General features: G+C 42.1%; 1 protein-coding gene across 1 annotated transcript in view; it reads right to left on the reverse strand.

Moving 5' to 3' along the window:
• npas1 (neuronal PAS domain protein 1) overlaps positions 1-23,720 on the reverse strand; it is a 402,493-nt gene that overhangs the window by 80,533 nt on the left and 298,240 nt on the right. Inside the window, 1 exon segment of the mRNA XM_061878625.1 lies at positions 16,149-16,238. Within this exon segment, the coding sequence (XP_061734609.1) occupies positions 16,149-16,238 (90 nt within the window).

Raw genomic sequence — 23,720 nt, forward strand, 5'->3', positions numbered from 1 at the left:
TATCATGTTAGACCCGCTCGACATCCATTGCTTTCCTCCTCTCCAAGGTTCTCATAGTCATCATTGTCACCGACGTCCCACTGGGTGTGAGTTTTCCTTGCCCTTATGTGGGCCTACCGAGGATGTCGTGGTGGTTTGTGCAGCCCTTTGAGACACTAGTGATTTAGGGCTATATAAGTAAACATTGATTGATTGATTGATTGATATTATTGATTTATTTTAAATTGCCTTTCAAATGTCTATTCTTGGTGTTGGGTTTTATCAAATAGATTTTACCCAAAAAATGCGACTTATACTCCAGTGCGACTTATATATGTTGTTTTCCTTCTTTATTATGCATTTTTGGCAGGTGAGACTTATACTCCGGAGCGACTTATACTCCAAAAAATACGGTACTTACTCAGTGGCCCAGTGGTTAGAGCAGACCTGGGAAAACTAAGGCCCGGGGGCCGCATGCGCTCCGTTGAGTTTTTCAATCCGGCCCGCCGGACATTCCCAGATAATAGTTTTAGAGCAGGGGTGTCCAAAGTGCATTTGCGGCCCGAAGGTCATTTTTTAAAACAGGTGGAATGTAACAATAAAATGTTGCAATGTTTACCCGAATCATACAAAGCTGCCATGCAGGCTGTTTCTTTTTTTTTTTTTTTTTTTTAATAATAATGAATCAAAATCTATGTCATTATGAATTATTGACCTATTCAAAGCTCCAAAAAATCACAATAAATATTCCACTTTGAGATATTTTTGGGGGGAAATTTTGCATGTTTTGTGTTTCCCATATAGAAACAACAATACAACTTATAATTGACGGACAAATCTAAAGGTGATCTCGAGATTATTGTGTTAAAACAGTAAAAAATATATATATATAATTTATGTTTTTAAACACTTCAATGAGTAGGACCCTTTTTGATCCCAATAATTTTAATGTGATTTGTTGTCATTGCTCAAAAATATAAAAAATAAAATCAATGGTGTTATGAGTTCCCAGGCCAGCCGGGAGACATAGTCTTCCCAACGTGTCCTGGGTCTTCCCCGTGGCCTCCTACAGGTTGGACGTGCCCTAAACACCTCCCTCGGGAGGCGTTCGGGGGGCATCCTGACCAGATGCCCGAACCACCTCACCTTGAACGCCTCGGGATCCCCCGGGAAGAGCTAGACAAAGTGGCTGGGGAGAGGGAAGTCTGGGCTTCCCTGCTTAGGCTGCTGCCCCCGCGACCCGACCTCGGATAAGCGGAAGAAGATGGATGGATGGATGGTGTTATGAGTAATTGACCTTTTTAAGGCTCCAATTCTTATATAACCTCAAATATACCACTTAAAATTTTTTGCGGATGACAATATTGCATAATTTGGGTTTTTTCCATAAAAAACAGGGTTTTCTTTGAAAAAGAGCATACAGCCTAAATCTTTAAAAATGTTATATTGACAGAATGAGCTAATGTTGATCTAGAGCAGGGGTAGGGAACCTATGGCTCTAGAGCCAGATGTGGCTCTTTTGATGACTGTATCTGGCTGTCAGATAAATCTTAGCTGACATTGCTTAACACGATAAGTAATGAATAATTCTGCTGGTAATCACAGTGTCAAAAATAACGTTCAAAATATAAAACATTCTCATGCATTTTCATCCATCCATCCGGTTTCTACTGCACCTGTTCAAGAAGTCGGATTATTGTTAAGACGTATTTTATTTATTTTTGGTTAGCCTCAGAATAACAATGTTATTACAAAGAATAAGAGACTTATTATACTATGTCTATCTGTGTTGGCCCTGCGATGAGGTGGCGACTTGTCCAGGGTGTACCCCGCCTTCCGCCCGATTGTAGCTGAGATAGGCGCCAGCGCCCCCCGCGACCCCGAAAGGGAATAAGCGGTAGAAAATGGATGGATGGATGGATATACTATAAAAATGTTGGTCTTTCTTAAAAATGCATGCATATAGTTGTATTCAGTGTTTAAAAAATATATATATATATTATATGGCTCTCACGGAAATACTTTTTAAAAATATTTGGCTTGTATGGCTCTCTCAGCCAAAAAGGTTCCCGACCCCTGATCTAGAGATTTAAAACTTGAAAAATAATACAAAAATACTGAATAATGACACATTTTTAATACTTTTTTGACCAAAATCCTATGGAGACTGAGTGGAAGCCTAAATGTATATTTTTTTATGCATATATTGTCTTGGTTTTTAAAATAAAATAAAATATCAAAACGGCCCTCGCTTGCTTTGACTTTTCAGTGTGCGGCCCTCAGTGGAAAAAGTTTGGACACCCCTGTTTTAGATGTTTAAGATGGAAAAGTGTAGCTGCCATTATGATGTGCAGTCATGTTTTCTACTGACCGAAAGTATTTCAATGCTTGGAATCTGCATGATATACCAGTTACTATTTTCATCTAATTACTTCCTGTGGTCACTATGAGATATCTCAGATTGTAGGTGTTTTTTTTTTTTCACTGTTTGTTGCATTTCAGTTGATTGTAAAATATGTTTTCAATATTCAGTGTTTTATCATTCATAGTTAATATTGTAAATCCCACCTTCTCTATTTTCATGCACATTCTAGGTGTCTCAATTAGTAAAAAAAATTCAAATTCCATTCCGTTTTTTTTCAATCAATCAATCAATGTTTATTTATATAGCCCCAAATCACAAATGTCTCAAAGGACTGCACAAATCATTACGACTACGACATCCTCGGAAGAACCCACAAAAGGGCAAGGAAAACTCACACCCAGTGGGCAGGGAGAATTCACATCCAGTGGGACGCCAGTGACAATGCTGACTATGAGAAACCTTGGAGAGGACCTCAGATGTGGGCAACCCCCCCCTCTAGGGGACCGAAAGCAATGGATGTCGAGCGGGTCCAACATGATACTGTGAAAGTTCAATCCATAGTGGCTCCAACACAGCCGCGAGAGTTCAGTTCAAGCGGATCGAAGACAGCAGTGAGAGTCCCGTCCACAGGAGACCATCTCAAGCGGAGGCGGGTCAGCAGCGTAGAGATGTCATAAAGTTTTTAGCTCTCAATCATTATTGTGAGGTTTTGTATTAGTGTTCCTAAAAATATATATAAAGGCTCCCAACACACTTTTTTTTTTAATCTAAATCTGACCCCCCGAGTAAAATAATTGCCCATGCCCGGTGGTTAGAGTGTCCGCCCTGAGATCGGTAGGTTGTGAGTTCAAACCCCGGCCGAGTCATACCAAAGATTATAAAAACGGGACTCATTACCTCCCTGCTTGGCACTTAGCATCAAGGGTTGAAATTGGGGGTTAAATCACCCAAAATTATTCACAGGCGCGGCACCGCTGCTGCTCACTGCTCCCCTCACCTCCCAGGGAGTGAACAAGGGGATGGGTCAAATGCAGAGGACATATTTCACCACACTTAGTGTGTGACAATCATTAGTACTTTTAATTGAATTTATTTATATATTTTTTTTCGGTTGGCCAATTTATACCTGTAAATGCTCTGTTTAGGGCAAAAATGCAAGGAATCTGCAATCATTAAAGTGCAATGTGTCTAATATTTTTTTTATTTCTTACCATCCAAATATGTTGAAACGTGCACGTTGGGGCTGGGCAACATATCGATTTGGTAAGATATATTGATGTATTTTTAGGTATCCATCCATCCATCCATCCATCATCTTCCGCTTATCCGAGGTCAGGTCGCGGGGGCAACAGCCTAAGCAGGGAAACCCAGACTTCCCTCTCCCCAGCCACTTCGTCTAGCTCTTCCCGGGGGATCCCGAGGCGTTCCCAGGCCAGCCGAGAGACATAGTCTTCCCAACGTGTCCTGGGTCTTCCCCGTGGCCTCCTACCGGTTGGACGTGCCCTAAACACCTCCCTAGGGAGGCGTTCGGGTGGCATCCTGACCAGATGCCCGAACCACCTCACCTGGCTCCTCTCGATGTGGAGGAGCAGCGGCTTTACTTTGAGTTCCTCCCGGATGGCAGAGCTTCTCACCCTATCTCTAAGGGAGAGCCCCGCCACACGACGGAGGAAACTCATTTCGGCCGCTTGTACCCGTGATCTTATCCTTTCAGTCATGACCCAAAGCTCATGACCATAGGTGAGGATGGGAACGTAGATCGACCGGTAAATTGAGAGCTTTGCCTTCCGGCTCAGCTCCTTCTTCACCACAACGGATCGATACAACGTCCGCATTACTGAAGACGCCGCACCGATCCGCCTGTCGATCTCACGATCCACTCTTCCCTCAGTCGTGAACAAGACTCCTAGGTACTTGAACTCCTCCACTTGGGGCAGGGTCTCCTCCCCAACCCGGAGATGGCACTCCACCCTTTTCCGGGAGAGAACCATGGACTCGGACTTGGAGGTGCTGATTCTCATTCCGGTCGCTTCACACTCGGCTGCGAACCGATCCAGCGAGAGCTGAAGATCCCGGTCAGATGAAGCCATCAAGCCATTTTTAAGTAAAATATGAATTAAGAGAATATTGTAATATCGATATTTATTTCACGTTAAAATAACCAAACACGGCTTATTTGTTGCGTTCCTTGTTCTCCCCCCCGCTTCGCACTCCCTCTCAATACTCCATGGGCTACTTTACCCCTCCACTTCCTCCTTCCAAGACCTGCTTGCACATATAAGAACATCCATGATTGGTTGGTTGTTTACAATGACGACTCACGATTGGTTGAGATTATGGAAAAACATTAGGGACAGGGCTTCACGGTGGCAGAGGGGTTAGTGCGTCTGCCTCACAATACGAAGTTCCTGCAGTCCTGGGTTCAAATCCAGGCTCGGGATCTTTCTGTGTGGAGTTTGCATGTTCTCCCCGTGAATGCGTGGGTTCCCTCCGGGTACTCCGGCTTCCTCCCACTTCCAAAGACATGCACCTGGGGATAGGTTGATTGGCAACACTAAATTGGCCCTAGTGTGTGAATGTGAGTGTGAATGTTGTCTGTCTATCTGTGTTGGCCCTGCGATGAGGTGGCGACTTGTCCAGGGTGTACTCCGCCTTCCGCCCGATTGTAGCTGAGATAGGCGCCAGCGTCCCCCGCGACCCCGAAAGGGAATAAGCGGTAGAAAATGGATGGATGGATGGCATTAGGGACAGGCCAATCAGAGGCAAGATAGGGCAGGTCATGGAACCAGGAAGGGAAATCACAACAGACAACAGAGAAGAGGGAATTCTCAAGTTGGCGATTTATATATTAAAAAAAACTAGTGGAAGATGGCAGAGGGATTCTCTTCTTTAGATGTTTCTTTTAGCAATGTAGACAACGTCCAAGAAACCCACAATGCGTCTACATGGCCACGTTTGGACAAATGTATGCGTCCGGATAAAACATTAATTTGAGTTGTTTACCACGTAAACCCAAATCAAAACTGTTCTGGAGTTGCATATTTCGCACGAGAAATGCTGCCAAGAATGTATGCCGAGATGAGGACGATCATAGCCGCACAATTAAGTCAAGTCACGTACTTGGCGTATGACCAGAACCGTACGTGTGTGACAGTCCATTACATCTTTGACTGGGAATTAAAATGTGCCTGCCTGCAAATATATATTTTTTTCTGAGTTTGATACATTTTGTATTATTTGCACAGCTTAGGGCTGGGCGATATATCGCGGGTTTGTCTCAGTGTGATATAGAAAAGGACTACATCGTGATAATCAAGGATACGTTCTCACACAGTTGCTTTTAACTGCGGGCATTACACTACAGGCTCTTCCCACTCCTTGTGTCTCCTTCTCACAGACAGTAAGCGCACAAACTTACACACATCACATACGTGCACGCCCTCGCGGAGCAGAGAGGTAGCAGCATGGGTAACGTTAGCTGGGATGCTAGCGAAGCCGTGCGAGTGGTAATACGAGAGAAAGAAGGTGGGAATCTGCTAACAAATGAAGGAAGAATTCCCAAGAAAAACAGCAGGGGGTCCATCGATTGGCGGTGGTTCGGCTTCAAGCGGGAATATGTCGAATAGACAACCGTGATTTGTCAAGTGTGGGACACTAGCGTTACTGCTAACATGTAGCATCATTTGAAAAGTCACATGCTAGAGAATGTCAACATCTCCATTCGGTGCCACACGCCCAGACCATCAAAATGCTGAGGCAAACATTTCCACTAGAGATGCGCGGATAGGCAATTATATCATCCGCATCCGCATCACCAATGTCGTCATCCCCCCGCCGTCCACCCGAACCAACATTTTACCAGGACCGTACCCGCCCGCTATAATACATCAGAGGTTGTCCGCCTTTACCACTCACAGAGCTATTTAAACCTGTTTTACAGAGTGATGATGACAATGGCGATTACAAGAATTTGGGCGTGCTGTGAAGCCATTGCCTTAGACACCTTCGACAACTTTTACGAACCGATTGATGGCCCGGCAACATGTGTGCAGCTTCCGCAATTACACGTTCAAGATTGAAAGGCATACTGGGTGATACAGAGTACACTGATGGTTGTGATATGAACAACTTTAACACGTACTAATAGGCGCCACGCTGTGAAGCCACACCCAACAAGATTGACAAACACACTTCGGGAGAACATCCTCACAGTAACACAACATAAACGCAACACAACAAATACCCATAACCCTTTGTAGCCGTGACACTTCCTGAATATATTTTATACCCCCGCGCCTCCAACCCCGCCCACCTTATTGACGCACGGCGGGGGGGGTTGGCTGCTAGCGGGGTGTATAAAATAGTCAGGATGTTTCATGAATACAAAGGATTATGGGTATTTGTTGTGTTGCGTTTATGTTGTGTTACTGTGAGGATCCATCCATCCATTTCCTACCGCTTATTCCCTTTCGGGGTCGCGGGGGGCGCTGGCGCCTATCTCAGCTACAATCGGGCGGAAGGCGGGGTACACCCTGGACAAGTCGCCACCTCATCGCAGGGCCAACACAGATAGACAGACAACATTCACACACTAGGGCCAATTTAGTGTTGCCAATCAACCTATCCCCAGGTGTATGTCTTTGGAAGTGGGAGGAAGCCGGAGTACCCGGAGGGAACCCACACATTCACGGGGAGAACATGCAAACTCCACACAGAAAGATCCCGAGCCTGGATTTGAACCCAGGACTGCAGGACCTTCGTATTGTGAGGCAGACGCACTAACCCCTCTGCCACCGTGAAGCCCTACTGTGAGGATGTTCTCCCGAAATGTGTTTGTCGTTCTTAAGTGGTGTGGCTTCACAGCGTGGCGCATATTACTAAGAGTGTTAAAATTGTTTATATCACAACCATTAGTGTACTCTGTGTCACCCAGTATGCATTGCAGTCGTGTGGGTGTTGCCTCGGAAGCCACACACAACATGTTGCTGGACTGACAAGCAGATCGTACATGTTATAGTAGGCAACAAAGCCAATGGCTTCATAGCACGCCCTAATATTTATTATCTGGGTAACTACCGGCAGTCATTCAGGAGAATAATAGCGTCTCCTATTGTCTTCTTCGCTTTATGACACGGGTCGTAAACGGCACTTAGAATGGCAAAGGATATACCGATACCATGCATACCAAATATTTCCGGATGGTTCAACCGCCACCCGCCCGAATCTAATTAAAATCTATTTTTTCATCATGTCAACCACCCGACCCGCGGTTTATCCACGGACTCCGCGGATAAACCGCGCATCTCTAATTTCCACATCAACACTGTATGAAAAAAAAAGTCAACAACAAAAGGAGATAACGTCCACGGAACCTACCACATAGTGAAGGACATACACTATTTGATTTCCTATTATGCAGCTCATTTTTATTTGACAGTTATTGAAATATATTGTGTGACATCATGCACAAAAGTGCACTTTATTTGTTGTAAACTATTGTAGTGGTGTTCTGTACAAAAAAATGCACTTTAAATTAGTGTTGTTTTGATATGTCATCTTAGTGACATCATGCACAAAAGTGCACTTATAGCTGGTTTTAAAATGTCTCTGACAATCTTGCACTTTCTGTTTTGTAAATGACATGAATGTTTGTGCCACTGCTTAATAACTGTTTAATAAATACAGTTTTGGTCAAATGACTTAGTTGTGATTTCCCTCTCTGCATAAAAGTTAAAAGTAGCATATATTAATGCAAAATGAAGAATGTTTTAATGTAGACACATAGAATCATCATACTGCTGTGATTATATGCATCAAGTGTTCATTCAAGGCGAAGGCCAAATATAGAGATATATATCGTGTATCGCGATATGGCCGAAAAATATCGAGATATTGAAAAAAGGCCAAACCGCCCAGCCCTCGCACAGCTATGTTATCTATTTTACATAGATATAATATTTTTCTGTGCTACTTAATCATTTTTTTTCTGTGCTATTAATACCCATCTTTGTCTGACAGGAGACTCTGCCAGACGTTCCCAGCAGACCCTCACAATGCGTTTGGGCCTCCCAGGTCTGTCCGGCATCCTCCCCCACCATCGCAGCCAACTCACCACCAGGTGGTGATCAGTAGAAAGCTCCGCCCCTCTCTTCACCCGAGTGTCCAAAACATGAGGCCGCAAATCCGATGACACAACTACAAAGTCGATCATGGAACTGCGGCCTAGGGTGTCCTGGTGCCAAGTGCACATATGGACACCCTTATGTTTGAACATGGTGTTTGTCATGGACAAACTGTGACGAGCACAAAAGTCCAATAACAAAACACCACTCGGGTTTAGATCCGGGCGGCCATTCTTCCCAATCACGCCTCTCCAGGTTTCACTGTCGTTGCCAACGAGAGCGTTGAAGTCCCCCAGTAGGACAAGGGAATCACCGTGTATGGTGCGGATGGTGTTCTGCTGACTTCGACTGCGGATGTTGTGGATAGGTGGAGGGAATTCTTCGAAGACCTCCTCAATCCCACCAACACGTCTTCCTATGAGGAAGCAGTGCCTGGGGAATCCGTGGTGGACTCTCCTATTTCTGGGGCTGAGTTAAAAAGCTCCTCGGTGGCAAGGCCCCTGGGGTGGACGAGATCCACCCGGAGTTCCTTAAGGCTCTGGATGCTGTGGGGCTGTCTTGGTTGACAAGACTTTGCAGCATCGCGTGGACATCGGGGGCGGTACCTCTGGATTGGCAGACCGGGGTGGTGGTTCCTCTCTTTAAGAAGGGGGACCGGAGGGTGTGTTCCAACTATCGTGGGATCACACTCCTCAGCCTTCCCGGTAAGGTTTATTCAGGTGTACTGGAGAGGAGGCTACGCCGGATAGTCGAACCTCGGATTCAGGAGGAACAGTGTGGTTTTCGTCCTGGTCGTGGAACTGTGGACCAGTTCTATACTCTCGGAAGGGTTTTTGAAGGTGCATGGGAGTTTGCCCAACCAGTCTACATGTGCTTTGTGGACTTGGAGAAGGCATTCGACCGTGTCCCTCGGGAAGTCCTGTGGGGAGTGCTCAGAGAGTATGGGGTATCGGACTGGCAAATTGTGGCGGTCCGCTCCCTGTACGATCAGTGCCAGAGCTTGGTCCGCATTGCCGGCAGTAAATCGGACACGTTTCCAGTGAGGGTTGGACTCCGCCAAGGCTGTCCTTTGTCACCGACTCTGTCCATAACTTTTATGGACAGAATTTCTAGGCGCAGTCAAAGCGTTGAGGGGATCCGGTTTGGTGGCTGCGGGATTAGGTCTCTGCTTTTTGCAGATGATGTGGTCCGGATGGCTTCATCTGGCCAGGATCTTCAGCTCTCACTGGATCAGTTCTTAACAGAGTGTGAAGCGACTGGGATGAGAATCAGCACCTCCAAGTCCGAGTCCATAGTTCTCGCCCGGAAAAGGGTGGAGTGCCATCTCCGGGTTGGGGAGGAGACCCTGCCCCAAGTGGAGGAGTTCAAGTACCTAGGAGTCTTCTTCACGAATAAGGGAAGAGTGAATCGTGAGATAGGGGCGGCATGGCGTAGTGGGTAGAGCGGCCGTGCCAGAAACCTGAGGGTTGCAGGTTCGCTTCCCACCTATGGACATCAAAGTCGCTGCCGTTGTGTCCTTGGGCAGACCACTTCGCCGCTCACACCGGTGAATGAATGACGAATGAATGATTGGTGGTGGTCGGAGGGGCCGTAGGCGCAAACTGGCAGCCACGCTTCCGTCAGTCTACCCCAGGGCAGCTGTGGTTACAGATGTAGCTTACCAATAAATGATGGGTTCCCACTTCTCTGTGAGCGCTTTGAGTATATAACAATAGAAAAGCGCGATATAAATCTAATCCATTATTATTATTATCCACAGGCGGATGAATCAGTGCGGCGTCTTCAGTTATGCGGACGCTGTATCGATCCGTTGTGGTGAAGAAAGAGCTGAGCCGGAAGGCAAAGCTCTCAATTTACCGGTCGATCTACGTTCCCATCCTCACCTATGGTCATGAGCTTTGGGTCATGACCGAAAGGATAAGATGAGTTTCCTCTGTCGGGTGGCGGGGCTCTCACTTAGAGATAGGGTGAGAAGCTCTGTCATCCGGGAGGAACTCAAAGTAAAGCCGCTGCTCCTCCACATGGAGAGGAGCCAGATGAGGTGGTTCGGGCATCTGGTCAGGATGCCACCCGAACGCCTCCCGAGGGAGGTGTTTAGGGCACATCCAACCGGTAGCAGGACACGTTGGGAAGACTATGTCTCCCGGCTGGCCTGGGAACGCCTCGGGATCCCCCGGGAAGAGCTAGACGAAGTGGCTGGGGAGAGGGAAGTCTGCCCAACGGGTCTACAGTCTACGACCTCGGATAAGCGGAAGAAGATGGATGGATGTAGAAGTTCATATTTGTTTACATATGTTATTGTATTTTGTCTGTGTTTAGTCAAACATTTAAGAATGTAAAAACTCTGATCCAACACAAAACACCGCCACCTATTGGACATGTGTGTTGTACATGAGCCGGAGTGTGTGCCACATTCGTGGAAAAGCAAAGACACGATTGGTCTTCCCCCGAACAAAAGGGTGTTCATTACACACACCATCCATTCAGACCTCCGCCGTGGTTCTGGTCCACAACAGTCAACCATCCTTCTCAACGCAGAATATTTTTTGCACGGTCGAGCATATTACAATACCGGGTTACAGAATTAGGAGGAAATAAAGCACAGGACTGTCACAGTGACCAATGATCTTTAAGTCCACACACGGCGTGTGATTATTGCAGAGATTGAGAAGAAAAATCATCATATTTAACACGGCTGGCCGCGGACCTTCAATCACAGCCAATTCCCACAATTAAAATGAGTCTAATTTACATCCATTATTTCTGCACACAGCTCACTTCTTCCTCTTCTCTCTCTCTCTTGCTCCATGTCTGCTTCTGGCTTTGAAACATTCCTCCCTTATCACACCTTACCTTCCTCCCCACCACCCCCCACCTTCCCTCCTCTCTTTCTCTCCCCGGCTGTCTCTATCTATCATGCCATCCCCCTTGGTGTTTTTCCCCCCCCTCCCTACAATCAATGTGGCTTTTAAGATGCCTATCGATTTGTTCCTCTAGACAGGCCCGGCGTGCCGGGGCGACACTTTGATTGCTGGGCCAGTAATTACTGTTATTATTTATGCATCTGGGCAAAATGGCAGGACTTAACATTCACAGTACAAGAGGCCACAGGCAATCAACAGAGGTGAGCACCTGGAGAGCGAGAGAAGGGCGGGTGGGGGCCAGCTCAGGGGAGAGGGGGGACGCTCCGGAAAGAGCATCCACAAATATTTGTACACATCACCTGGTGTTAAGCAAGAGTGTAACCACATGCAACTTAAAGGCCTATGTATTCACACAGATGTCCAGAATACTGTGTAATTATGCGTTTAAAGCAGACTACTTATAGCTTGGATTGGGCTGGAAAAAAATGTCCGCTACAACCCGAGACGTCATATTGACGTTTTCGCCAGGATACTTCATGCAAAATTTAAAATTGCAATATAGTAGATTAAAAAGGCCGTATTGGCATGTGTTGCAATGTTAATATTTCCATCTCATCTTCTTCTTCCGCTTATCCGAGGTCGGGTCGCGGGGGCAACAGCCTAAGCAGGGAAACCCAGACTTCCCTCTCCCCAGCCACTTCGTCTAGCTCTTCCCGGGGGATCCCGAGGCGTTCCCAGGCCAGCGGGGAGACATAGTCTTCCCAACGTGTCCTGGGTCTTCCCCGTGGCCTCCTACCGGTTGGACGTGCCCTAAGGAGGTGTTTAGGTGGCATCCTGACCAGATGCCCGGACCACCTCATCTGGCTCCTCTCGATGTGGAGGAGCAGCGGCTTTACTTTGAGTTCCTCCCGGATGGCAGAGCTTCTCACCCTATCTCTAAGGGAGAGCCCCGCCACACGGCGGAGGAAACTCATTTCGGCCGCTTGTACCCGTGATCTTATCCTTTCGGTCATGACCCAAAGCTCATGACCATAGGTGAGGATGGGAACGCAGATCGACCGGTAAATTGAGAGCTTTGCCTTCCGGCTCAGCTCCTTCTTCACCACAACGGATCGGTACAACGTCCGCATTACTGAAGACGCCGCACCGATCCGCCTGTCGATCTCACGATCCACTCTTCCCTCACTCGTGAACAAGACTCCTAGGTACTTGAACTCCTCCACTTGGGGCAGGGTCTCCTCCCCAACCCGGAGATGGCATTGCAACCTTTTCCGGGCGAGAACCATGGACTCGGAGGTACTGATTCTCATTACGGTCGCTTCACACTCGGCTGCGAACCGATCCAGTGAGAGCTGAAGATCCCGGTCAGATGAAGCCATCAGGACCACATCATCTGCAAAAAGCAGAGACCTAATCCTGCGGTCACCAAACCGGATCCCCTCGACGCCTTGACTGCGCCTAGAAATTCTGTCCATAAAAGTTATGAACAGAATCGGTGACAAAGGACAGCCTTGGCGGAGTCCAACCCTCACTGGAAATGTGTTCGACTTACTGCCAGCAATGCGGACCAAGCTCTGACACTGATCATACAGGGAGCGGACCGCCACAATAAGACAGTCCGATACCCCATACTCTCTGAGCACTCCCCACAGGACTTCCCGAGGGACACGGTCGAATGCCTTCTCCAAGTCCACAAAGCACATGTAGACTGGTTGGGCAAACTCCCATGCACCCTCAAGAACCCTGCCGAGAGTATAGAGCTGGTCCACAGTTCCACGACCAGGACGAAAACCACACTGTTCCTCCTGAATCCGAGGTTCGACTATCCGGCGTAGCCTCCTCTCCAGTACACCTGAATAAACCTTACCGGGAAGGCTGAGGAGTGTGATCCCACGATAGTTGGAACACACCCTCCGGTCCCCCTTCTTAAAGAGAGGAACCACCACCCCGGTCTGCCAATCCAGAGGTACCGCCCCCGATGTCCACGCGATGCTGCAAAGTCTTGTCAACCAAGACAGCCCCACAGCATCCAGAGCCTTAAGGAACTCCGGGCGGATCTCGTCCACCCCAGGGGCCTTGCCACCATTATTGCATTAGTTATGTATAAATGCAGATTATTCACATAGTTTATTTTGACCGTACATTAGAGATGCGCGGATAGGCAATGATATCACCCGCATCTCCAAAGTCGTCGTCCACCCGCCGCCCACCCGAACCAACATTTTATCAGGACCGTACCCGCCCGCTGAAATACATCAGAGGTTTCCGCCTTCACCACTCACAGAGCTATTTAAACCTGTTTTACAGAATAACGATGACAATTGGAGCCGCTGACGTTCCCGCGACTATCCAATAACGTTCATCCTGATTACAAGAATACGGGCGTGCTGTGAAACCATTGCCTTAGACACTTTCAACAACATGTACGAACCAATTGTTGGTTCCGGCAACATGTGTGCAGCTATCACAATCACACGTTCAAGATTGAAAGGCATACTGGGTGATACAGAGTACACTGTTGCACTTGTGATATAAACAACTTTAACACTTACTAATAAGCGCCACGCTGTGAAGCCACACAATACAAGATTGACAAACACATTTCGGGAGAACATCCTCACAGTAACACAACATGTCGTAGTGGTTTGTGCAGCCCTTTGAGACACTAGTGATTTAGGGCTATATAAGTAAACATTGATTGATAAACGCAACACAACAAATACCCATAATCCTTTGTATTCATGACACTTCCTGAATATATTTTCAAAGTCCTGAAAATTTGTGCGCTTCCGCCATTGTAGTCCGTGTTAACACCAATGTCGACGAGCTTCTTCTTTTTATGGGGCATTCATCCTCCGCTGTTGCCATTTGTAAAATAAAGTACCGTAAACTTAAATGATAAATGATAAATGGGTTGTACTTGTATAGCGCTTTTCTACCTTCAAGGTACTCAAAGCGCTTTGACCCTACTTCCACATTTACCCATTCACACACACATTCACACACTGATGGAGGGAGCTGCCATGCAAGGCGCCAAGCAGCACCCATCAGGAGCAAGGGTGAAGTGTCTTGCTCAGGACACAACGGACGTGACGAGGTTGGTACTAGGTGGGATTTGAACCAGGGACCCTCGGCTTGCGCACGGCAACTCTCCCCACTGCGCCACGCCGTCCCGAACTTCTTACATATCTGTCAGTAGACTCACTATGAAAGCGCTAAAAACTGCCGGTGTAGTGGGTTTACATAATTCAGCCATGGAGCTTTAGTTATTAGAGAGTTCCGGTCGGACGTTTTTTTACGGTACACATTTCCAGTGTTGTTGTTGCACCAGTGAGTCACAGACGCTGCTCCGTTATCGATTTAAGTAAAGCTCAATGTCATTAAATCAGTTAGCTCCATCTTTTGACACTTCTTCCATCCCCATCCTTGCACGCTACACCGCTACAACAAAGATGACGGGGAGAAGACGCTGCCGAAGGTGAGGCACGTAAAAAAGACCACCCACAAAAGCGACTGTCAGAAAGCGGCTTAAAGATGATCCGTAAAACATCATCCATGCAACATTTTGACCAAAGAACCACCGTTACATCTTATGTAGACCACAAGGAAGTGTTTTACATTTACAAAAAAAAAATCATACTGTGACCCCTTTAACGTACCTTATAATCCGGTGCGGCCTATGGTCCGAAAAATAGGGTAAATAAATAAAAACACCAGCTCAAGTTTGACCGAAAACGTTAACGTGCAGGAACCTACTCAGTGGCCTACAGGTTAGAGTGTCCGCCCTGAGATCGATAGGTCGTGAGTTCAAACCCCGGCCGAGTCATACCAAAGACTATAAAAATGGGACCCATTAACTCCCTGCTTGGCACTTAGCATCAAGGGTTGGAATTGGGGGTTAAATCACCAAAATATGATTCCTGGGCGTGGCACCGCTGCTGCTCACTGCTCCCCTCACCTCCCAGGGAGTGAACAAGGGGATGGGTCGAATGCAGAGGACAAATTTCACCACACCTAGTGTGTGTGTGACAATATTTGGTACTTTAACTTTAACAGTGTAGGAATGTAGAGGTTTTATGATAATTAATTCCCATTGTAAAAAATGGTCACTGTATTTTGACCCCATTACAGAGTGTTTGTGTGTGTGTGCGTGTGTGTGTGTGTGTGTGTGTGTGTGTGTGTGTGTGTGTGTGTGTGTGTGTGTGTGCACTGCAAAAAGTCAGTGTTCAAAAACGAGAACAAAAATTACAAAAATGAGGGGGATTTATTTGAACTAAGCATAATTATCTGCAAATAGAACAAGAATATTTGGCTTGTCAAGACTTTCCAAAATAAGTCAAATGAGCTAACCTCAATGAACCCAAAAATACCTTAAAATAAGTATATTCTCACTAATAACTCTACTAACATATTTTCTATTGTTTCATTGAAAACAAAACAGGCTGTCTTCTGTTTTAATTATGAGACACAATTGTGTTAAAGTCATGATTTTATTTTTCCTGCTTGAAATAAGAAATTATTACTTTAAAAAAAAGTAGTTTTATACTTGTGAGTGTTGATGACCAGTTGATATTCTAGTTTCAAGCATGTTTTACTCAACATAGGTCATCAAATCTCAGCAACAAGCTGTAATATCTTACTGAGATCATTTAGGACCAAAAACCCTTAAAACAAGTAAAACACTAACATAAAATCTGCTTAGTGAGAAGAATCATCTTATCGGACAGAAAATAAAATATCACCCTTATTTGAGACATTTCATCTTACTTAGATTTCAGTTTTTGCAGTGTGTGTGTTTGTGTGTTGGGTTTGCCTTACCTGTGAAAGTCCCAGGTAGATAGAAACTGTCTCTGAGATGTAAAGAAAGCGTCCCTCATGGCTGACCACGAACACAAAGCCATCCAAAGACTGGGTACATACCAGAACACACACACACACACATAAAAAAACACACAAAGGCAAACAGAGACAAGACAGACAAATTAGAGCAATTAGCATGTATCGAACAAATTACAATGGGAGAACAAACAACCCGTCACCCCTTGGCCCGAGTAGACTCACATTTACACACACACACACACACACACACACACACACATACACACACACGGTTAGCACATTAATGCATATATATACAGTGGGGCAAAAAAGTATTCAGTCAGCCACCGATTGTGCAAGTTCTCCCACTTAAAATGATGACAGAGGTCTGTAATTTTCATCATAGGTACACTTCAACTGTGAGAGACAGAATGTGAAAAAAAAATCCAGGAATTCACATTGTAGGAATTTTAAAGAATTTGTTTGTAAATTATAGTGGAATATAACTATTTGATCAACCATTCAAAGCTCTCACTGATTGAAGGAGGTTTTGGCTCAAAATCTCACGATACATGGCCCCATTCATTCTTTCCTTAACACGGATCAATCGTCCTGTCCCCTTAGCAGAAAAACAGCCCCAAAGCATGATGTTTCCACCCCCATGCTTCACAGTAGGTATGGTGTTCTTGGGATACAACTCAGTATTCTTCTTCCTCCACCACGACAAGTTGAGTTTATACCAGAATGGATACATGGATGTGGTCGGATGAAACCAAAATAGAACTTTTTGGTGTAAACTCAACTCGTCGTGTTTGGAGGAAGAAGAATACTGAGTTGCATCCCAAGAACACCATACCTACTGTGAAGCATGGGGGTGGAAACATAATGTTTTTAGGCCTTTTTTCTGCTAAGGTGACATGACAATTGATCCGTGTTAAAGGGGAACATTATCACCAGACCTAGGTAAGCGTCAATATATACCTTGATGATGTTGCATAAAAACGACCATATATATTTTTAACCGATTTCCGAACTATAAATGGGTGAATTTTGGCGAATTAAACGCCTTTCTGTTTATGCCTCTCTGAGCGACGACGTCAGAACGTGACGTCACATCGGTGCTCAACGCCATTTTTCCCTAAACATCAGACGCTTCGAGTCAATTAAGCTCTGTTATTTTCCGTTTTTTCGACTGTTTTCCGATACCTTGGAGACATCATGCCTCGTCGGTGTGTTGTCGGAGGGTGTAACAACACGATCAGGGACGGATTCAAGTTGATTTACGTAGAATGTGCATCGATTAGCACGGCATGCTAATCGATGCTAACATGCTATTTAGGCTAGCTGTGTGTACATATTGCAGCATTATGCCTCATTTGTAGCTATATTTACATCTAGCATTTCCCTCCATCCACATTTAATGCCAAACAAACACTTAGCAATCGATGGATTTAAGTTGCTCCAGTGTCAAGAGATGCAAAAGTCCCCCGTTTGGTTTTTGACCGGCGAGGCTACGACAGAGATGGCAAAAATGTCTGGATATCCTGCGAGACTCAAAGCAGATGCATTCCCAACGATAAGGTCAACGAAATCACAAAGGTGAGTGTTGTTGTTGTTGTTATTGACTTATGTGCTAATCAGACATATTTGGTCGCGGCATGACTGCCAGCTAATTGATGCGAACATGCTACTTAGGCTACCTGTATGTACATTTGAAACTATATTTACATCCAGTGTTTCCTTCAACCCACATTTAATGCGAAACAAACACTTACCAATCGACAGATTTAAGTTGATCCAGTGTCAATGCGAAAGTCCTGATCGGTTGGTCTGCACATTTTACCGGTGTTGCTAACGCAAAGATGGCCGAATAGCGTCAATAGCTATTCGCTTAATAGCTTCAGTTTCTTCTTCAATTTCGTTTTCGCTATCTGCCTCCATACTCCAACTATATGGTTCAATACATGCGTAATCTGTTGAATCGCTTAAAGGGGAACATTATCACAATTTCAAAAGGGTTGAAAACAATAAAAATCAGTTCCCAGTGACTTGTTGTATTTTTTTTAAGTTTTTTCAAAATTTTACCGGTCTCAGAATATCCCTAAAAAAAGCTTTAAAGTGCTTGAATTTCGCTATTTGCGATGCGACTGTCCATTTCCCTGTGACGTCATACAGTGCTGCCAATGTAAACAAACAATTGCGAATACCACAGCAATATATAGCGACATTAGCTCGGATTCAGACCCTGATTTGAGCGGTTTAAGCGATTCAACAGATTACGCATGTATTGAAACGGATGGTTGGAGAATGAAAGCATTGAAGAAGAAACTGAAGCTATTGAGCGAATAGCTATTGACGCTATTCATAGCCATAGCATAGCCGAATAGCTGCGTTAGCATCGCCGGTAAAATGTGCGGACCAAACGATCAGGACTTTCGCCATCTTTTGACACTGGAGCAACTTAAATCCGTCGATTGGTAAGTGTTTGTTTCGCATTAAATGTGGGTGGAAGGAAACGTAATATAGTTGCAAATGCATCCGCAGGTTATCCATACATCTCTGTGCCATGTCTGCTTTAGCACCGCCGGTAAATAGCATGTTAGCATCGATTAGCGTAGCATGTTAGCATCGATTAGCTGGCAGTCAACATCAACAAAACTCACCTTTGTGATTTCGTTGACTTTATTGTTGCAAATGCATCTGCAGGATATCCATACATGTCTCTGCCATGTCTGCTTTAGCACCCCCGGTAAATCCGAGTCTGGTGATAATGTTCCCCTTTAAGCCGCTGAAATCCGAGTCTGAATCCGGGCTAATGTCGCTATATCTTGCAGTGCTATTCGCCATTGTTTGTATTGGAATCGCGACGCGACGTCACAGGGAAATGGACAGTGGCTTAAGCAAATAGCGAAAATCAAGCACTTTAAAGCTTTTTTTTTTTAGGGATATTCCGGGACAGGTAAAATTTTGAAAAAAATTTTGAAAAATAAAAAAAGACACTGTGAACTAGTGCTGGGCGTATCGATAGTATCGATACTTGGTGAGTATCGGTATCGTATCGATACTGGCGTGATGGTATCGATACTTCACCAAATTAACCTTCGTCTTGTGTTAGGGTCGGCACCGACCCGTTTTAGTTTTTAAATGCATAAAAACACCACATAAATTTATTTTTTTGCATCAAAGCTTATTGACTTTGTCAGGAACCTCTTTGTCAACAAAATAAAACATTTTAATTTTTTTCACTAAATTATAAAATGCTCTGGTAGAAATTATGCCCTTGGTGTTGTTAGGGTCGGTTTCGACCCGGTTATAAAAATAAGATGATAAAGCAATGATTAGAGCCAAAACTGAACACACTGACAGCCAGCTCCTCTCCCAATCATGTGAGCTTTAGTGGATTCTCATTTTACCTTGTTATCCTGTACAAAAACAAACAAAAGACGGACACTAAAAGTGTCACTTTTTGCCACTCTGATTTTGTTTTTTTATTAGTTTTGGAACTAGTAATCTATTCTTTGCTTGATTGGTTGTTTGTTTGATGTTGGATTTCTGTTGCTGAAAAAAATACTTTTTAGCCTTTTTCTTGAAGTAAATATATATGGGTCGAAATTGACCCGTAACACCATAGATGTTACTATAGTTAAAATTCTTAAAATGAAAAAAATAAAGAAAACACATTTATTTAAGAGATGTGTTCTAATACCCCTTAGTAATAGTTAGATAACACAACAACCTTTTTTTATTCATATGATTCTCTTGAGGTTCGTTTTACCATTTTTAAAAATTGAAATCGAGGGGTATACTGACAAAAAAAAGGCCCAATGGCCCAAACCAAAAATATTAAAACCAATATTTTCAAGGATAAGGAAGCCTAACGAGGTAACCAAGAGATGAGAAACAAATAGGATGATAGATAATTGTTTTTAGTGTATTTTACAGCTGATTTAATACATGGGTCAAAACCGACCCGTTAACATAAGAGATGGTAACAGAAAGCTAACACAAGAGGAAGGTTAAGCGAATCACTCCGATTTAAAAAAAATGTGAGCGCAGCGCTCCTGACTACTCCACCTTCCTCACTAGTGATGGATCGCGAACGAGATTTAAAAACACTTAAAAAATTCATCTTCAACCCAAAATAAAATAAAATAAATACAATTAGCAAGACACTTGGTGCGTTGGTGCACACACATCAGTATAATTCGCTCCGAGGTTCACTCGGACACGCACACACACACACACACGCACACACACACGCGTGCGTTTCCAGTGCGACTTAATGTCTCGGTTGTAAACTGTAAAGTATTTTATTGCACTAAAATAACGATAAGAATTTCTCAGTTCTTTTGTTTTGTGTTAATTTTTACAACTGTTTAATAACTCGTGTTTTCTTTTTTTACTTAAGTTCTTGTGTGTTGTGAGGCGACTAGCCAAGTTCAGTATTTGTTTTCACCTTATTTGCACTACTTTATTGTAATTGATATTATTACTTTTTTATTTGAATTTCTCAGTTCTTTAGTTTTGTGTTCATGTTTACAACTTTGTTCAATAACTAGAGTTTTGTTATTTACCTTAAGTGTTTGTGCGTTTTGAGGCGACAAGCCAGGTTCAGTAGTTGTTTGCACCTTATTTGCGTTACTTTATTGCTATTTATATTACTTTTGTAATAAATATTTTATTTATTTATATTTATATTTATTTATTATTTATTTATTTTTATTTGTTATTTACCTTAAGAGTTTGTGTGTTTTGAGGCGACAAGCCAGGTTCAGTAGTTCTTTGCACCTTATTTGCATTACTTTATTGCTATTTATATTACTTTTGTAATAAATATTTTATTTATTTATATTTATTTATTATTTATTTATTTATTTTTATTTGTTATTTACCTTAAGAGTTTGTGCGTTTTGAGGCGACAAGCCAGGTTCAGTAGTTCTTTGCACCTTATTTGCATTACTTTATTGCTATTGATATTACTTTTGTAATAAATATTTTATTTATTTATATTTATATATTATTTATTTATATTTATTTGTTATTTACCTTAAGTGTTTGTGTGTTTTGAGGCGACAAGCCAGGTTCAGTAGTTGTTTGCACCTTATTTGCATTACTTTATTGCTATTGATATTACTTTTGTAATAAATATTTTATTTATTTATATTTATATATTATTTATTTATATTTATTTGTTATTTACCTTAAGTGTTTGTGTGTTTTGAGGCGACAAGCCAGGTTCAGTAGTTGTTTGCACCTTATTTGCATTACTTTATTGCTATTGATATTACTTTTGTAATAAATATTTTATTTATTTATATTTATATATTATCTATTTATATTTATTTGTTATTTACCTTAAGTGTTTGTGTGTTTTGAGGCGACAAGCCAGGTTCAGTAGTTGTTTGCACCTTATTTGCGTTACTTTATTGCTATTTATATTACTTTTGTAATAAATATTTTATTTATTTATATTTATATTTATTTATTATTTATTTATTTATTTTTATTTGTTATTTACCTTAAGAGTTTGTGCGTTTTGAGGCGACAAGCCAGGTTCAGTAGTTCTTTGCACCTTATTTGCGTTACTTTATTGCTATTTATATTACTTTTGTAATAAATATTTTATTTATTTATATTTATATTTATTTATTATTTATTTGTTTATATTTATTTGTTATTTACCTTAAGTGTTTGTGTGTTTTGAGGCGACAAGCCAGGTTCAGTAGTTCTTTGCACCTTATTTGCATTACTTTATTGCTATTGATATTACTTTTGTATTAAATATTTTATTTATTTATATTTATATTTATTTATTATTTATTTATATTTATTTGTTATTTACCTTAAGTGTTTGTGTGTTTTGAGGCGACAAGCCAGGTTCAGTAGTTCTTTGCACCTTATTTGCGTTACTTTATTGCTATTGATATTACTTTTGTAATAAATATTCTATTTATTTATATTTATATTTATTTATTTATATTTATTGTTATTTACCTTAAGTGTTTGTGTGTTTTGAGGCGACAAGCCAGGTTCAGTAGTTCTTTGCACCTTATTTGCATTACTTTATTGCTATTGATATTACTTTTGCCATAAATATTTTATTTATTTATATTTATATTTATTTATTATTTATTATTTATTTATTTATTTATATTTATTTGTTATTTACCTTAAGTGTTTGTGTTTTGAGGCGACAAGCCAGGTTCAGTAGTTCTTTGCACCTTATTTGCATTACTTTATTGCTATTTATATTACTTTTGTAATAAATATTTTATTCATTTATATTTATATTTATTTATTATTTATTTATTTATTTTTATTTGTTATTTACCTTAAGAGTTTGTGCGTTTTGAGGCGACAAGCCAGGTTCAGTAGTTCTTTGCACCTTATTTGCGTTACTTTATTGCTATTTATATTACTTTTGTAATAAATATTTTATTTATTTATATTTATATTTATTTATTATTTATTTATTTATTTTTATTTGTTATTTACCTTAAGAGTTTGTGCGTTTTGAGGCGACAAGCCAGGTTCAGTAGTTCTTTGCACCTTATTTGCATTACTTTATTGCTATTGATATTACTTTTGTGTTAAATATTTTATTTATTTATATTTATATTTATTTATTATTTATTTATATTTATTTGTTATTTACCTTAAGTGTTTGTGTGTTTTGAGGCGACAAGCCAGGTTCAGTAGTTCTTTGCACCTTATTTGCATTACTTTATTGCTATTGATATTACTTTTGTCATAAATATTTTATTTATTTATATTTATTTATTATTTATTTATATTTATTTGTTATTTACCTTAAGTGTTTGTGTTTTGAGGCGACAAGCCAGGTTTAGTAGTTCTTTGCACCTTATTTGCGTTACTTTATTGCTATTTATATTACTTTTGTAATAAATATTTTATTTATTTATATTTATATTTATTTATTATTTATTTTTATTTGTTATTTACCTTAAGAGTTTGTGCGTTTTGAGGCGACAAGCCAGGTTCAGTAGTTCTTTGCACCTTATTTGCATTACTTTATTGCTATTGATATTACTTTTGTATTAAATATTTTATTTAATTATATTTATATTTATTTATTATTTATTTATATTTATTTGTTATTTACCTTAAGTGTTTGTGTGTTTTGAGGCGACAAGCCAGGTTCAGTAGTTCTTTGCACCTTATTTGCATTACTTTATTGCTATTGATATTACTTTTGTAATAAATATTTTATTTATTTATATTTATATATTATTTATTTATATTTATTTGTTATTTACCTTAAGTGTTTGTGTGTTTTGAGGCGACAAGCCAGGTTCAGTAGTTCTTTGCACCTTATTTGCATTACTTTATTGCTATTGATATTACTTTTGTCATATCCATCCATCCATTTTCTACCGCTTATTCCCTTTTGGGGTCGCGGGGGGCGCTGGTGCCTATCTCAGCTACAATCGGGCGGAAGGCGGGGTACACCCTGGACAAGTCGCCACCTCATCGCAGGGCCAACACAGATAGACAGACAACATTCACACTCACATTCACACACTAGGGCCAATTTAGTGTTGCCAATCAACC

This window comes from Nerophis ophidion, linkage group LG18 (assembly GCF_033978795.1).
Source record: "Nerophis ophidion isolate RoL-2023_Sa linkage group LG18, RoL_Noph_v1.0, whole genome shotgun sequence".
Taxonomy (NCBI): domain Eukaryota; kingdom Metazoa; phylum Chordata; class Actinopteri; order Syngnathiformes; family Syngnathidae; genus Nerophis; species Nerophis ophidion.